This window comes from Neomonachus schauinslandi, chromosome 6 (assembly GCF_002201575.2).
Source record: "Neomonachus schauinslandi chromosome 6, ASM220157v2, whole genome shotgun sequence".
Classification (NCBI taxonomy): domain Eukaryota; kingdom Metazoa; phylum Chordata; class Mammalia; order Carnivora; family Phocidae; genus Neomonachus; species Neomonachus schauinslandi.
The window spans coordinates 97,926,397-97,944,847 of record NC_058408.1 but is presented as its reverse complement, the minus strand read 5'-3'; the positions used below and the strand labels follow the sequence as shown (position 1 = coordinate 97,944,847).

Below are 18,451 nucleotides of genomic sequence, written 5' to 3'. Positions count from 1 at the left end.
GTCACACTTGTAAAATTGGGATAATAGGAACAAATGTTAGTTTGTTGTGGTTGAAGATCAAATACTGATGAAGTAAAGTTTTTAGCTCCTCTAAAACATTGGCATTCATTGGGAGGTCAAATAGCAGATATGTAAATAGAAAGGACTAGACTGTTCAATTCTCCCTATGCAAGACACTAACAAGTTTATTAAGTGTTTTTCAGAATGACTGTGATACAATCCTGCCTTTCTAAGCCCCAAACTCACTGAATCAAAATTCTGTCTGCTGTCTTAAACCAAGTCATAAGTAACTTCAAGCTGTGGCTTAGCCGAAAAAAATTTGAGTACTACCAAATTTGGGTAAGTCTGTGTTCTCTATGGATATCAACTAGAAAATTTGGGAATGGTAATGAAGGAATGGAGAATTTTTTTTTCCTATTTGCTCTCTCTATAACTCTCAAAGAGATTTGTATCTGCTAATATCTATTGGGAGGAACATGAAGGAGTAAGTATAATTTCAATGCACAAATAATTTAAAATATAATCTTATTAGAATCTTTATTCTCCAAAATATTTTACCAGAGTTACTGATATAATTTATTTCTTAAAATTTAAGAGTTGGGGTGCCTCATCTATTGCTCTGTTCCAAGATTCTATGAAGACTTCTCTTGCCTTTGGCTTCGGGTCCTTAAACTCTATGACCTTAAGATATAAAAATAAGAGGGAACTATACACTTGCCTCTCTCTGGTCATTCTCAAACCTACAGGGCTAGATTTTTCTATAGTTAAAAAGCAAAAGTTTTTTTAAAAAGTCATCATTTTGCGTCTGCACGTCAATCTTATGTGACAAAAGGAATCAAGCTATCGTTTTAAAATGTTATGACATGGAAATAGTTTAAGGAGCAATTATAAATTGCTTAAAAGATACTGGAGGATAGAATGAGTGTTTAGAGTAATAAGAAGTAAGGAGAAAGTGAAGGAGGGAACAGGAGGGATGTTTCTGCCATTGTTAGCCACATGACCTTGGCCAACTCAACTCTAAAACCTGGTCTTTTTTGTTAGTAATGTGGAGACAAACATGCCTTCCCTGCTGATAGTGCAGGGAAATTGGGGGGATCAGGTGATATGACAGTACTGCAAAGATGATATACAGAGCAGCTTACATTTCTACCTTTAGCTCAAGATTTTGACAGGTTTTGAAAGCCTTGGAGAAAACACAACTTTGAACACATTTAGCACATGTATATTTATGTATATGTGTAGCTCCTAATTCAAACTTGGAAAAGCTTTTTTTTAGATTTTATTTTTAAGTAATCTCTCCACCCAAAGTGGGGCTTGAACTCACAACCCCAAGATTCAGAGTCCCACACTCCACCAACTCAGCGGGCCCAAAGTCCCTGGAAAAAAGCTTTTTAACTTCAACCTTTGGAGAGAGGTCCTACTCTTTCTTTAGCCAATTACTTTGTAAATGTTTTGAATCAAGTGCTGGAAAAGTAGTCACATCAGCTACCCAGAAGAGGGCACTATTATCCAAGAAATGGAAACCACTACTGCTAAAGAGGGAACATGTTTCTAAGGTTTCAAAAGGAAGAAGGATTTGTAGAGGCCAGCAAAGTAGTTCTGAGTTTGTTTTTGATACCCCCCTTTCTTGTTTCATGATTCTCAGTGTCTCTCTTTCCCACTCCATTTTGGCAGTAGTCTTTCTTCCCTATTCCCCAAAAGCCTTCTCAGGTAGCAGTAGGAGGGGTTCTCAAAATGTAGTGGTCCCCAGTTTTCAACACTACTACTGTTCTCTCCATTGTTTTTTCCTCACAGATCTGACCTTTGTCTCTGCTAAATTGCATTTAGTAATAAACTCATGATCATTCTCCTTATCTATAAATAAGATACAAATGTAGCTTAGCAATGTCACACCAGCCTGTGATGGTGTTGTATTACTGAGCTGGTATAATTTCAGCCACTGCCAAAGAAACTTAATGTTGTAATTAGCAATGAGTTAAGCAAAGGAATATATACAATTTCTATTAGAATGTTTGAAATACTGAAAATACCTTGCAGAACCCAGCTACTCTCTGAGTATTCGTAGGGGTCTGGGATTCCAGATGAGAGAGGATAATCTCAGAATGTATGAAATGTCTAAAATAAGCCCATGCTTTACATATATGATTCCTATTATAGCATCAGATTTTAACTGAAAACTTGTTAGCCAAGGCATAACACCTCCCTAGGCAAATCCGGATTTGAATTGATGAAATTTCTTATAATCCTAACCTAAAGGACTGAATCTCTAAATGGAGGAATTTCAGACAACCTAGCAAAAAATGGGACCTGTATAATAGGCCACGTATTCACCTATCAGACAAGTTTTGTGAATATATAATATATAAAAATATACACACATATAACGATATCAGGTGCCTCCTGCATTGGGCACTTTGAATAGATTAGCCTCAGATCTTACAACAGTTCTGTAAGTTAGATCTATCATTACCATCTCCCTTTTACAGATGAGAAAACCGAATCAGAGAAGTTTGGAAACTTTCTCCATCACACAGCTCCCAAGGATTGTAATTGGGATTTAAACTTCTCCGATTCCTAAACTCAGGTCATCATGCTGCCTCAAGAAAACAGTTTTCTCCTTAGAGAATAGACCACAGTGAGGATGAGAAATCAAGAACTAATGTTACCGCACACAAATTAATATTGGGGAGAAAATGCAAGCCACTTATTTTAGAGAATAATATCCCAAACAACACATATACCCATCTTCAATATTTGTAGTCAAATGTTGTGTTTTGTAGAAGGAAAGTTTTATTGGTTTCATAATAGGCTTCGTTTAATACATTTAGGGAGTGTTATAGTGCGTCTAGCGGCAAAATTAGATGGATTTCATTGGTCCCTACGTGTGACTAGAGCCATAAAAAACTTTGGATTCCTCACTCTAATAGAGAAATTTGTCCAGGTCCAAAATCAAAGGTAGGACAGAGTTGTTGTTGCTCCTTTTTCCAAGGACTGACAAGGATAGGACAGAAATGGAGAACTGGAAGAACTCAGGAATCTTGTATGAGTTCAGTACTTTGCAGGATCCTCACTTAAACTTTTTTTTTTTTCTTGCGATATAATTGACATATAACCCTCACTGAATCTGTAAGTACAAAACCTTACAGTTGGAAAGAATCTTTAAAATCATCTAGTTCGGGGCGCCTGGGTGGCTCAGTTGGTTAAGCGACTGCTTTCGGCTCAGGTCATGATCCTGGAGTCCTGGGATCGAGTCCCACATCGGGCTCTCTGCTCGGCAGGGAGCCTGCTTCTCCCTCTGACCCTCCCCCCTCTCATGTGCTCTCTCTCTCTCATTCTCTCTGTCTCAAATAAATAAATAAAATCTTTAAAAAAAAAATAAAAATAAAATAAAAATAAAATCATCTAGTTCGGCTATCCTGTTAAGTACTGGAAATACCTCTGCAACATACCAATTGAAAGATCATCAAGCCTCTGCCTGAGTGCCCTAAATAATGGGAAGTTCATTCATTTATAAAAGTGTCTATTTCGGGGCACCTGGGCTTAGTCGTTAAGCATCTGCCTTCGGCTCAGGTCATGATCTCGGGGTCCTCAGACAGAGCCCCGCATCAGGCTCCCTGCTTGTGTTCCCTCTCTCGCTGTGTCTCTGTCAAAGTCTTTTTTAAAAAAAGTGTTTATTTCATCTATGGATAGTTTTGACTAATGGAAAGTTCTTTAAATGAGCTGAAATCATCTTTGATTCATTGATGATGATTCCAAGCTATAAAGACTCCCCCTAAAACAATGCCTCCCCCATAAGCCTTTGCTATACAGATTATCCTTCTTGATACTTTGTCCAGAGTTTCAAATGTCCTTGTGACCACAGCTGATCTTCTTGGATGCCATGGTAGGTTGCTCAGAGCCACTAAAAGTCAACAGAAGTGAATGGGCCAACCACTGCAAAACCCAGCAGTGTATCTGATCTCCCCTCTGCACTCCCCCAGTGCCTGGAGGCAGCGCTCCGCGGTGCTGAGCTTCATCTTGCCTTCATTGTTACCGGGATGGTGAGAATTAAGAGGCACTCTCCAGTTATTCAATCATGCTTGAGATTTAAGGCCTTGACAATCCTTAGGAACCTCTTAGGAGAAACATCCCCTCAACCATAAGTCAGCATTAGCATCTGTCCAATATGCTGAAACCAGGCTTGACTGCTCCCTGTTTCCCAAACCCAAGAGAAATGACCATTCCACTACTTGGTCTTGAAAAGGCCAGCCAGAAAAAATTCCAGCAAAGCTATCCAAGTCTTAGTGGAAATAGATCAAATATAAATGAACTATCATCCATCTTCCATCTTCTCTAAATCTTTAATTTAGAACCTCCTTTCACTCACAAACCATTCCGCAACCATTCTACTTCCTTTCTATCTCCACCATCTGAGAACATCCTCACTTCTCACTGCCATGCTATAGAGAGTGCCTCAAATATGAAGAGGAACCAGAAAAATAGTAGACCCAGATGCTACCACAGGTATTTTGGACATTGCCAGTCAGTACAATTTGGGGCCATCTGTTCATGTTCAAGGTGGTTGCAGAGAAGATCCTTCATGGCAATGACTGGATAGAAAAAATTCTTGTTGCAAAGTACCCCAATACAACTATATAAATTTTCTGATAATGATAAAAGACTTTAGTTGCAAACAAAGGCTCTATACAACCCTAACACACTATTATCTGGATTTCTGTGCTGAATCTGGTGAGATCCTTAACATAAGAACTCAGTATTAGTATGGGTAGAGAAATTCACTACTGGGTATAGTAAATTAGAACCCTATGTATTTGAGAAACTAATGAATGTCTGAAAATTTGAGTTAATTACATTTAATTGGAAAAGGACCAAGGATTTTATGGTTTTTTAATTGCAAAAAATCTCTATATCCCAATAAATTCATAGTAAAATAAGTTTTTAAAAAAGCTTCAAAACATCAAAAAGGAAAAAAAGCCAGCAACTAGAACAAAATATGTAATGAGATTGACAGCACCTATGCTTGGCTTTAGAGAATTCTTATATACTCAGCTGATTAAAATAGTCTATATTAATCTGGATATTTTTACCAAAAAGTTAACAAAAGAAAAATAAGAATTAAACATTTATGACTGGAGTTAGTTGTAGTAAGGAATTGGATGCGAGTGTTTGACCGCTCTTTGTGCCTTCAAAGTTCTGCAGAAAATTCTGTCTTCTTTTTAGTCCATCCAAAATGACTGAATTATTAGATGCCAGACTCTGTGTCCTAAGATATTAAAAATAACAGAATTATTACCTTCCAAAAGGGCCTGGATTTCTAATCAAAGCATTATACCTTCATTTGTTACTTTGAAGCAGTATAACATTTACTAACACTAAGGTACATTTGTCATATAAGTTAACCTTTAAAAATCTAAAGTGCTGGGGCACCTGGGTGGCTCAGATGGTTAAACATCTGCCTTCAGCTCAGGTCATGATCCCAGGACGTCCTGGGATCAAGCCCCGCATCGGGCTCCCTGCTCGGCGGGAAGCCTGCTTCTCCCCCTCCTGCTCCCCCTGCTTGTGTTCCCTCTCTCGCTGTGTCTCTCTCTGTCAAATAAATAAATAAAATCTTTAAAAAAAAAATCTAAAGTGTTCCTTACATTTTTAAAGTCTTCACAACAGCACCTCAATATTTGGCAGCTGCTTTCCAAGAAGTTCGTATTTTCGGAACATCTTTCCTCAGATCCAATATCAATTATATTCTAGTCAGAAACAAGTTCCCAGGACGCCTGGCTGGCTCGGTTGGAAGAGCCTGCAACTCTTGATCTCAGGGTTGTGAGTTCAAGCCCCAGTTGGGTGTAGAGATTACATACATACATACATAAAAACTTTAAAACAAAAAAACCGGGGCGCCTGGGTGGCTCAGTCATTAAACGTCTGCCTTCGGCTCGGGTCATGATCCCAGGGTCCTGGGATCGAGCCCCGCATCGGGCTCCCTGCTCAGCGGGAAGCCTCCTCCCTCTCCCCCTCCCCCTGCTTGTGTTTCTCACTGTGTCTCTATCAAATAAATAAATAACCTTTAAAAAAAAAACACAAAAATCAATATGTTCCCTGAAAACCTCTTCTATACAACTGAAGTGTAATTTGTTTCTTTTTTGAGAAGTCATATGAAAGAGAAAAGCCAACCATAATATTTTTCACAATGACAATGTTCCTTTCCAAGGAGCTGTAGGCTAGGTTAGCCCCTTATCTAACACATCTGCCTTGTTTCAGCCAAGTCACATTACTGGACATTTTGCTTTGAAATTCCCCTTTTCCCACCTTGTCTCCTCTCTCACTTGCTCATTACATTGATATGCCTCAAAAATGTGTCCTCCTGGCGCGCCTGGGTGGCTTAGTTAAGTGTCTGCTTCGGATCAGGTAATGATCCCAGGGTCCTGGGATCCAGCCCCTCATCGGGCTCCCTGCTCAGCGGGGGAGTCTGCTGCTCCCTCTCCCACTCCCTCTGTGCGCTCTCTCTCTCTCTCTCAAATAAATAAAATCTTAAAAAAAAAAGGTGTCCTCCAACAAGTGTTCCCCCAAACAGCTCATCACTCTTAATTCCACATCTCTTTGGCAGTTGTGAAGAGTTTCTCCTTTGTCCTTTTTTTTTTTTTAAGATTTTATTTATTTAAGAGAGAGAGTGTGCACGAGAGAGGAGCAAGGAGCAGGGCAAGGAGCCTGATTCAGGGGTTCGATCAGGCACTCTGGGATCATAAGCTGAGCTGAAGGCAGACGCTTAACCAACTCAGCCACCCAGGCGCCCCTGTACATTTTTTTTAGAGTAAACTCTACCCCCAATGTGGGGCTCCAACTCACAACCCAGAGATCAAGAGTCATGTGCTCTACCGACTGAGCCAGCCAGGCACTCCACTGCTTTGTGTTGAGTTCAATTTGTTTATTGTTTGTTGGTCTACTCAACTAAAGTATAAAAGCTTCCTACAGGTGGCAACAGCATCTTGTTCATCTCTTTCCCTCTAATTCTTATAACAGGGCACATAGTTGATGTGCAAATGTTATCTTCCCTCCCTTTTCTTCTACATGTCTTTAATGATTATGTCTTTCAAGAGAACCATATTATAAGCAATTTTTAAGGAATCGAATTTCTCGAGATTTCGCAAATTTAAATTCTCAGTTGCATGTCAAGGAGTAATTTCTCTTATCTGCTTTGGGTTTGATTTGGGTTTTTATTTCTCCTTTTGCCAGAGAGAAAGGGAATCCATAGCTTGTTGGTTTACACAACCATTGTTTACTTTGGAGACAATATGTTTTGATTTGATACTTTAAGGAGTTGATATGAATTAAACAATTGTTTCAAGGAAAGATCTGTTCCCTAATAAAGAAGTGAAGATATGTTTTAAAAATGCAGACCTCGGGGCGCCTGGGTGGCTCAGGCGGTTAGGCATCTGCCTTCAGCTTGGGTCATGATCCTGGAGTCTTGGGATTGATCCCTACATCAGTCTCCCTGCTCAGCGGGGAGCCTGCTTCTCCCTCTCCTCCCTGATCCTGTTCTCTCTCGCTATCTCTGTCTCTCTCTCTCAAATAAATAAAATAAAAATGCAGACCTCCATGGGACTCCTGGGTGGCTCAGCCAGTTAAACGGCTGCCTTCAGCTCAGGTCATGATCCTAAGGTCCTGGGATCCAGTCCACATTGGGCTCCTTGCTCAGCAGAAGAGCCTGCTTCTCCCTCTGCCTGCAGCTCCCCCTGCTTGTGCGCTCTCTCTCTCTCTCTCTGACAAATAAATAAAATCTTTTTTAAAAATGTAGACCTCCAGGAATTTAGCCCAAGGTATAGTCAGAGGTGTCTGCAAATATTTATATGTAAAAACAATTACTGCAGATTGATTTATTACAGCAAAAATTGGTGATTTAAATGTCAAAGGAAGGAAAACAACTATATAAATACTGGGGTCCACATAATGGAATACTCAGCAGCCATTAAAAAGAATGAGCTGGATCTCTATGTATTGATTGCAAGATATCCTAACTTATGTTAGGTGAAAAAAGAAAGCCACAGCTCCATATTATTTGTTGTTAAAAAATAGTTATATTTACAAATGCACAGGAAAAAGTCTGAAAGAATATAAACCGAACTGTTGGGCGCCCAGTTGGCTCCATCAGTTAAACGTCTGCCTTTGGCTCAGGTCATGATCCCAGGGTCCTGGGATCGTGTCCCGCGTCGGGCTCCCTGTTCAGTGGGGAGTCTGTTTCTCCCTCTCCCTCCCCTTCTCCCCCTGCTCATGCTCTCTCTCTCTTGCAGTCTCTCTCTCAAATAAATAAATAAAATATTTAAAAACAAACAAACAAACCAAACTGTAAACAACGTGTAGGTCACCTCAACAAAAAGGCAATGGCAAAGGTTGGGGGATGGAGACTTCCAATTTTGCTTTTTATTTTTTTTTTTACAGATTAATTCATTTATTTTAGAGAGAGAGAGCGTGGGAGTGTGCCAGCTGAGGGAGGGGCAGAGGGAGAGGAAAAATCTCCAGCAGACTCTGTGCTGAGCATGGAGCCCGACACAGGGCTTGATCCCATGACCCTGAGATCATGAAGTGAGCCAAAATCAAAGAGTTGTATACTCAACTGACTGAGCCACCCAGGCGCCCCCATTTTTACCTTTTACATTTTTTTTAAAGATTTATTTATTTATTTGAGAGAGAGAGAGACAGCTTGCATGAGCAAGGGGAGGGGCAGAGGGAGAAGGAGAAGCAGACTCCCCGCTGAGCAGGGAGCCTGACAAGGGCTTGACACCAGGACCCTGAGACCATGATCTAACCCCAGGCTCCCCTACCTTTTACATTTCTGTATTACTTTACTTTTTCAAAACAAAGTACACAATAATTTTATATAATGAAAAACTAGTAGGGGCGCCTGGGTAGCTCAGTTGGTTAAGCATATGCCTTCAGTTCAGGTCATGATCCTGGGGTCCTGGGATGGAGCCCTGTATCAGGTTCCCTGCTCAGTAAAGAGTCCGCTTCTCCCTCTCCCTCTGCTCCCCCCCCACCCGCTTGTGCTCGCTCTCACTCTCTGTCTCAAATAAATAAATAAAATCTTAAAAAAAAAAAACTAGTAAAGATATATGCCAAATTTTAAGATGAACTTTTTGAAAACTAAGAATATGAGGGGAATGTTCACTATGTACTATTATTTGAAAAAAAGCACCATACAAAATAAGAACTACAGTACAGGCAAAACATTCAGACAAATTATATAAATCAATATATTCAGACTGAAGTGTTATAAATATACCAAATATAAAAGGATTTTTAAAATATATCTAAATGGTAGGGTGGGGGCGCTTGGGTATCTCAGTCAGTTAAGCATCTGCCTTCGGCTCAGGTCATGATCCCGGGGTCCTGGGATCGAGCTCCACATTGGGCTCCCTGCTCAGCGGGGGGTCACTTCTCCCCCTCCTTCCCACTTGTGCTCTCTCTCACTATCTCTGTCTCTCTCAAATAAATAAATAAAATATTTTTAAAAAAATAAAATAAATGGTAGGGTGATTATAGGTGTTCAGTACTGGGGCACCGGGGTAAGCTCAGTCAGTTAAGCATCTGACTCTTGATTTTGGATCTTGATTTGACTCTTTGAGATCAGGTCATGATCTCAAGGTCCTGGGATTGAGCCTCAGGTTGGGCTTCAAGCTCAGTGGGGAGTCTGAGGATTTCTCTTCCTCTGCCTCTCCCCCGTGCTTGCTCATGCACTCTCTCTCTCTCTCTCAAATAAATAAATAAATCTTTTAAGACACTTTTTCAGTACTTTTCAAATATTCTATTATGACCATATTACTTTCATAATCTGAACAATGTTATTTAAACAAATTAACATGGAAAATATTGGTGGAAAGTAGCTGTATCTCTTTCCCAATGTATGTGGAACCAGAAATATAAGTGAAAACTTCCAACCTTCAGTTGAGGAAGTGCTTCATTTATAGCAGCTCTTTCCTATTTTTAGAAATAATTCAAGATTTAGGGGCACCTGGGTGGCTCAGTCGTTAAGCATCTGCCTTCGGCTCAGGTCATGATCCCGGGGTCCTGGGATCGAGCCCCGCATCGGGCTCCCTGCTCAGCGGGAAGCCTGCCTCTCCCTCTCCCACTCTCCCTGCTTGTGTTCCCTCTCTCACTGTCTCTCTCTCTGTCAAATAAATAAAATCTTTAAAAAAAAAGAAATAATTCAAAATTTAGTAGTAGTGGAGTAAATTTTGGCTCACATTAAAAATGAACCTATTATATAAGAGATTTCATTGTAATTTGATACAATTTATTCAGTAAGGCTGGCAGAATTCTATGGCTATAAGAAGTTTATTCAGGAGTCTCCCATTAGGTAATTCAGTACACCCTTGATTTTAATCATTCCTGAGGAATAGTGGCTAATCAAACATGTTTATATACACTTACCGTGGAGAATCTATTCCACTATCTCCTGCCATGCTCTGATTTTCTGTTCCTTCCAAATGACTGTGTTCGTGTTGGATATCCTGAGCCAACACTGGCCTAAGTGAAGTGTTGAAAAGTTCTACCTTTTGTGTGAACTGCTTTCTCATTCCCTGATTCTGAGCACTCTGACTCCAGCTAGCTGGTTTCTTTCCTGTGTCACCAACAGAGTCTTGGAGGGTTTCAGTCTCAGAATGGGCTTTCCTTGTGCTATAGTAATCAAATATACTTCCATCCGCGGATGCTGAGGTCTGGGCATACGTAGCAACACTGGGTTCCTCTTCATAGTTAAAACTGGACTGAGTCCCTGAATTGAGGCCACCGCTTTCAGCAGAGATATTAGGTGTTTGGCTTTCACCTGGGTTAGTGAAAAACCCAGTGGGTTTGTAACACTCATTTCCTTCAAGCACCTGAAGCTCAGACCTGTCTATTTTGTTGCCGTACTCAGTCAGAGATATTTCAGTCACTTTCTGTTTCCCCAAATGATTCCACTTGCTTCTCCCTGCAAAGGAATACTGAATGCGGCCAGGCAGCATTTGACATAAGTCATCATTCTCGGAAAAGTCCTCCTCGTCTAGATATAATGAACTACAAGCACCATCATCATCTTCCAATTCATTCTGATACAAGGCCTGGTTATCATCAGAAAGCCCCTTGTTTTCTAGATCCACAGTCTCTGCTTCCGGGACAAATGCCTTTCTCATTGGTATTTCTTCTAAGTCTCCATCTTGTCTCTCAGGTTGTCTCAAATAGTTCGTACTAACTGGGTAATCCAGAATACCAAGATTTTGGAACTGATGTATTGTTTGATCAACTATTCTACAAGCAGAGGAGGCATGGCCTAAAGAGGAGGCAGGATGTCCTTGTGATGGCAGGACATGCCGTGTTTCTTTGGCTTCCCCTAATGTGTCAAAGGGAGAATAACTTTTCCTCAAGACTTCAGGGATTACCTCGTTTTTTCCACCATATACATCATATCTCAACATGCTTTCCCGAAAAGAACATTTACTGCCATTTTGCGAAACACTACATTGAGAGTAATTTAAGAGGGGATCTCTGAAGTCATCACTGATAGGTTTGACGGCAGAGTTATTCATATAAATGGATTCTGCCATCAGTTCATCTTTACATTGTTCAGCATGTGGCTCTTTGAGTTCACTCTCAAAAATTCTTGAAGAATCCAAAGACCTTGACCTTGGGAAAGGCTTTCCCTTTGGTCCAGTCTGACTGGGTTTCAGATCACTGGTCTTCTGGATGTTGTGCCCTTTGGTTACTGGGATCCCCCGGGGAGAAAAACCTACGAAAGGATTACTAATTCGCTTCTTGTAAATCAAATGGGACCCCAGCACTGATAGGTTCTCATCAAGTGGTTTCTGAACTACTGCTCCATTTGGGTTTTTAATTCTGGGGGTGGGTTGGGGAGTAGGGAGCTTGGGATGTTTCTCCAGTCTAATGCTTCCTGGCTGAGGCTCGCTTCCCGGACTCCCGGCTTGGTGCCTATCCCTCTGAGAACAGCCCCGCCTTCTTCGAGGCTTTGCAGACCGGCCCCTCCGGTTCCTCACTCCCTCTTTTGAAGGATATTTATGCCTCATCGTCAGCATATCAGTGGAAGTGCCCTGGCTATTATATTGTTTCTGTTCCTCGTATTTTTGCATCAAGACGGTATGTTTGATTAAGTTGTCAACGGTCAGAATGGGATTAATTCTTCTGATAATCTCATGTTCGACGTCTCGAGGGATATTGTCCAAGTTATCTTCATCTCGGACAGGCCATTCTTCTGGTGGGAACTGGGCAGAGAAACTGCTGTGCTCTGTTCTGGACTTCTCCTTCCTGGATAGGCTACGCCAGAAGAGGCTGAAGCCAAACTTCTTGCCTTTTTCTCTGTCTTTTGTGTCTGGTAACGGTTTGGCGCTTTCACAGATGTGATTCTCCTCAGACACTGAAACCGCTCGATTCTGTACCAAAGATCTGGATTCCTGAAGACCCTTCTGGCCTTTTCTAGCCATTTCTGCAGCCGCCGGTGTCGCCTCTACGTCCTGGGTGCACGGGGCAGGGAAACACCGGCAAGACTGACAATGGGAAATGGGGGCAGCATTTCCTTTGGCTAGTTCTGCACAGCTGGCTACGCTCACCAGATACGTAACGCAAGTTGGCACCGGGTGACTTTCATCTGACAGGTCTCTCTTATTTTCCTGAGGGGTTGTATTTGTGATGAAGTAAGTCTGAGGGGTGACTATGAAGTATCCCTCTCCAGTGTGATAAATCTTCCTTTCTTTAATCAGAGTTCCCAGAGTGGTATAGAGAATATCTTGAGATGGAATTGCAATGCCTAAAACAAACAAGCATTTCATTACACTGATAGATTTTGAATTTAAAAAAAACATTTTGATGAGTGAAATCAGTAAGTCAGAAATGACCACACATGTGCTTGATGAACCCAGAGCTAACTGTAACACAATAAACATAATTACAATGCCAAAGAAGCATTCATAATAGTCCCAATTTAACTGAATAATAGGAACACAATTTGGTCCACACAAAGACATAGGGCTAAATTAATGGTTAAGTAGAGAAAAAAATCTGAGTTCCCTCTAACACACACAGGAAGTTATACAAACCCATCATGAATTTAAATTTTCACTTCAAGACAGCATTCTTGGAAGCAAACATGGGTGTTTTTGAAAATCGCAACTTCATTGCTTAAATCTTAATAAGAATCTGAAGAGAAAATGAAAACCAGTCTGTGCCGGGATGAGGGCAAACTACCGAATATCTGTATTATGATAGTTTTTCAAAGTAGGAAAGTAACAATTTTAAAACAAATTCCTTTTTCCAAATATCAGGGTTCAAAATTGTATTTATATTGTGAAGCATGTTTGTATAACACTGGAAGAAAATACATCAATATATTAACATTTCCAGGGCGCCTGGGTGGCTTAGTTGTTAAGCGTCTGCCTTCAGCTTGGGTCATGATCCCAGGGTCCTGGGATCGAGCCCCACATCAGGCTCCCTGCTCTGCAGGAAGCCTGCTTCTCCCTCTCCTACTCCCCCTGCTTGTGTTCCCTCTCTTGCTGTGTCTCTCTGTCAAATAAATAAAATCTTTAATATATATATATGTATACATATATATATATATATATTAACATTTCCTGGGACGCCTGGGTGGCTCAGTCAGTTAAGTGTCTGCCTTCAGCTCAGGTCATGATCCCAGGGTCCTGGGATTGAGCTCCGCATCGGGCTCCCTGCTCAGCGGAGATCCTGCTTCTCCCTCTCCTCCTGCTGCTCCCCCTGCTTGTGCTCTCTCTCTCTCTGACAAATAAATAAATAAAATCTTAAAAAATATATATATATATATATTAACATTTCCTTTGGGTGGTGGTACTGTAAGTGGTTACTTTCTGTATTTTCTTGATTTTTCTTCAATAAGCATATCCATTTTATAATGGGAAAAATTAAAAATACTCTTCTACACCCATGCATTTGGGATATTATGCATCTGTGAAAAGATTGAAATAAATCAATATATAATAATACAGAAAGATCTCCAAAATGTTTTTTAAAAGATTTATTTATTTTTTTTAGAGAGAGAGTGTATGCACTTGGGGGGTGGGGAGGGGCAGAGAGAGAGAGAGAATCTCAAGCAGACTCCCCACTGAGCTTGGAGGCTGATGCAGGGCTCGACTCAGGACTCGATCTCATGACCCTGAGATCATGACCTGAGCCAAAATCAAGAGTTAGGGGCACCTGGGTGGCTCAGTCGCTTAAGTGTCTGCCTTCAGCTCAGGTCATGATCCCGGGGTCCTGGGATCAAGCCCCATATCAGGCTTCCCTCTCCTCCCTCTCCATCTGCCTCTCCCCCAGCTCATGCTCTCTCTCTCTCTCAAATAAATAAATAAAATCTTAAAACAAAACAAACAAAAAAAACAAAATCAAGAGTTGGACACTTAAGCAACTAGGTCACCCAGGCGCCCCCCCCAAAATATTTTTTTAACTTAAGCAGGTGCAAACAATGTAAAGAATGATCTAATTTATGTTATTAAAAAAATACATATGCTCAAATACAATTTATGAAAGTATACACAGGAAAAGATAAACAATATAAACTGTCACCTCTGGGAAGTGGCAATGGAAGAATGGGATCGGGGGAGAAGATGAACTTTTCCTTTTTTTGCTTTGTACTCCTTTCTACAGTTTGATTTGTTTATTGCCATAAGCATTGTTTTTGAAAAAGTTCATCTGGAAAGTAAAAGAAATGCCCTTATCAAATTTGTTGATGCAGGCCTTTTCCTAGCAAGGCTCTAATACGAGGCTCTACAATAGAAAAAAAAGTGGATATCGCCCAGTTTATTCACATCTTTAAGAGGATTTATAAATAGAAAGGAAGCAATGAACTAATAGAGAAAACTTGTCACGCTACCTGGGTAGTGTTTCATCAAATGCTCCAACAGTGATTCCTGTGTCACCACAATCTGGGCAGCATTCATATCAGATACAGCACAGCAAAGAACTTCAGCCAAAGGTACAAACTGAGATTGAGCTATCGGATTCATTTGCACTGGAAAGACATCTCCTAAATTGGAGGTTTAAAAAAAAAAAAAGAAAGGTGATACATTTGTAGTAAAAACTATTCGGAATTAGTGAATCAAGAATAAAAACTGGGGGCGCCTGGGGCGCCTGGGTGGCTCAGTCGTTACGCGTCTGTCTTCAGCTCAGGTCATGATCCCAGGGTCCTGAGATCGAGCTCCGCATCGGGCTCCCTGCTCCGCGGGAAGCCTGCTTCTCCCTCTCCCACTCCCCCTGCTTGTGTTCCCTCTTTTGCTGTGTCTCTCTGTCAAATAAAATCTTTAAAAAAAAAAAAAAAAAAGAATAAAAACTGAACAGCATGTGGAATTGCTATTTTTTTCATTGGTTTTTTCCTCCGAATCTGATAACATGACATGAACAATGATAGAAAGCATAGAAGAAAAAGGTTTACATTCGGGTACCCTACTTTTTAAGAGTTTGTAGAATTTGTCACTACTTTACATGCAAGAGATAGTAAGTTTCCAGACGAAAGGCACAAAGTGCTATCAGAGTTCAGGTCAGACAATGCTATATGGTCTTTATCCTATTAGCTATCTGAGGCAGGCAGGGATGGAATTCTTATTTCTTTATTTAAAATATAGAAAGCCATAGGGGTGCTGGGTGGCTCAGTCCATTAAGCAGCTGCCTTTGGCTCAGGTCATGATCCTGGGGTCCTGGGATGGAGACTCACATCAGGCTCCCTGCTCAGCAGGGAGTCTGCTTCTCCCTCTCCCTTTACCCCTTCCCCCTGCTCGTGCTCCCTCTCTCTCAAATTAGATAAATAAGTAAATAAAATCTTTTAAAAATATACATATGTAGAGAGAGAGAAAACCATAGAAAGCTCAAATAATTGTTCCAAGGTCAGAAAGCAAGTAGAATGACCAAAAGAGGTCTTCTTCTGACTCCTAATCCAGCATTTTCATCATTCCACATTTTCCTGATTGGAATGCTAGGAAGATTTGAAGAAGGAAAGGGCAGAAATGTTTTCTAAAAGCACAAAGACATGGAGCAAAACCATGGAAGGAGGAAAGCACAAGGTATATAAAAGCATGAATAGAGTTATCCTGGCTGGATAGAGTTTGAGTTATATCAGACCAAAGTTGAAGACAGATAAAAAATATAAGCTAGACTGTATTGTCTTTCCTCCTTGCTAACATCTTAAATAAATGTTCTTAACCTGCTATTACTCATGTTAGAGTTTTAGATCCTGCTGAACATCACTCAATTACTTGGAAATGAAAGACTAGGACTCAGGAAAGAGATTTGGGAATCAACTAATACGGAGGAGATCTGAAGCTAAGGAGTGGCATAAATTCTTCAGTAGGAGAAACAGAAAGAGAGCCAAGAAACACTGAACTACGGGGCTATCTACAATTAAGAAACAGTAGAAATAGGGACCCACAAAAGCGAGAAGGCCCAATAATGGGGGTAGGAGGGAGAGAACCAAAAGTATGAGAAAAAGAGGCTCCAAAATGACAGTAAAGCAACAGTGTGAAATGCTTGAAAGGGATCAGAAAGGTTGAGGGAGGAGGAAGAAGGGCCATTGTATTTTTTTTTTTTTAAGATTTTATTTGTCAGAGAGAGAGAGAGCACAAGCAGGGGGGAGCATCAGGCAGAGGGAGAAGCAGGCTCCCCACGGAGCAAGGAGCCCGATGTAGGACTTGGTCCCAGGACCCTGGGATCATGACCTGAGCCAAAGGCAGATGCTTAACCGATGAGCCACCCAGGTGTCCAAGGCCATTGTATTTCTTGATTGGAAGGAGACCATAGGTGTCCTTCAAGAGAACTGTTTTCATAGAAAAGAACACAGAAACTAAATGTCAGGTTGAAGGGAAGGGATTTGGTGAGAAAGGGCTTCTTAACTTTGGCACTTTTGACATTGGGGGCCAGATAAAAGGTGACCAACCATCTCAGTACACCCAGGACTGAGGGGTTTCCTGGGACATAGGATTTTCAGTGTGATAACCAAGAAAGTCAAAGGCAAACCAAGAGGGTCTGCCTAGCCAGATAATTCTTTGTTGTGCGGGGCTGTCTTGCGCATTGTAGCATGTTTAGTAGCGCCCTTGGTCTCTGTCCACTTCTAGATGCCAGTAGCATCTCCCCCAGTTGCAGCAACCAAACAAGTTTCCAGATATTGCCACACATCCCCGGAAGAGGGGTAGAGGCAAAGCTGTCTCAATTATAAACCACTGTTCTATACCATTTGTTGGAAAAATCGGATTCTGAAAGAGGAGAAACAGAACATAAACCATAAGGGAGTAAGATCAAGTGAATGTGAATGTGTGTGTATGTTGTGATTTTCTTAATAGAAGAGCTCAGCACATTTAGATCCAAAAAGGAAGGGCTTCACGGAAACAACGTACATGATTCCGGGAAAGAGAAGACCAGTAAGACAGCAAGATCCCAGAAGAGGGGAATAGGAAAATGTGCAAAAGGCAGAGGCGGAAGAACTGCGTTAGAAATAAGATACTACTTCATCTGGACCGGAGAAAAGAATAGAGGGTGGTAGAAGACCAGAGACATACTGAAGCCTAGAAGGAAACACACATGAGCACAGCAAGGTCATTTGATCTCTGCAAAGTTAAGACAGGGAGAGAGAGGATAGGAATGGGAGGAGAAAAAAACAGGAGTGAGGAGCTAAAGAGTGGAAAGGGGGGTTGAAGAGCTATTCTTGGAGTATATTAAATTTAAAAAATGAATACAAGGATTATAAAGGAGTCCTGAGTCTCAAGATGATTGAAGTATGGTTGCTGGCAGGTGATGTGGCAATCTGGAATGAAAAGGGTGAGAGCCAGGGAGGCCAGCAGTGCTTCTGAGAATCATCAGGGGGTTGTGCTAATGTGTGGATTCTGATTCACAAGGTCAGAAGCAAAGCCCATGATTCTGCATTTCTAACAATTTCTCAGGTGAGGTCTGCTTGGGAATGGGAGAGGGTTAGGTTGTTGATAATAGCAGTGTTAAAGTAGTTAACCATTCAACAAATAAACATGGCCCTAGGGCTGCATGGGGGAGTCCAGAGTAGCCAAAGGAAGCCAAAGAACTGAGAAAACTTGGTTATACCCTGCAGTTGACTCGCCCAGTGACAGTGGAGAAGCCAATACATTGAACTAGTTGTTGAGGGGGTAGGAAGGTGGTGAGGATTGGCAAGGTGCGAAGGGTTGTAGCCAGAGCTGGTGAGTGGCCCATAATATATTCATTGTATCTGCGTGAAGACAGAGGACTTCCATAAGCAAACTGAGAAGTAGTTTGCTGTTATACATGACATTGGTCTGTTGCCCTGTGTACTTAAGCTTCTGTACTTACTGTCCAAGTGAGACATTAGCTGACCTAAACCTCAAAATCCTTCTAGAAAGTCTACCTCTAAGCTAAGGGTAATAAGCCTCTGCCTCTCTTCATTCCCTCTTTGCCTTTCTTTTTTCCCCCGGCATCTGGGATT

At 41.2% G+C, this 18,451-nt stretch overlaps 1 protein-coding gene across 3 annotated transcripts in view; it reads right to left on the bottom strand.

Moving 5' to 3' along the window:
* Nucleotides 1-5,115: 5,115 nt before the first annotated feature.
* Nucleotides 5,116-18,451, bottom strand: part of STOX1 (storkhead box 1) — a 56,687-nt gene continuing 43,351 nt past the window's right edge. The window contains exons 2-4 of one of the 3 annotated variants that reach the window (XM_021700082.2): nt 14,870-15,022; nt 10,417-12,781; nt 5,116-5,263 (exon numbers count right to left, since the gene is read on the bottom strand). In XM_021700082.2, coding sequence (XP_021555757.1) covers nt 5,116-5,263; nt 10,417-12,781; nt 14,870-15,022 — 2,666 coding nt within the window. The remainder of the gene's footprint in view (nt 5,264-10,416; nt 12,782-14,869; nt 15,023-18,451) is intronic. The other 2 variants (XM_021700083.1, XM_021700084.1) reach the window with 2 other exon arrangements.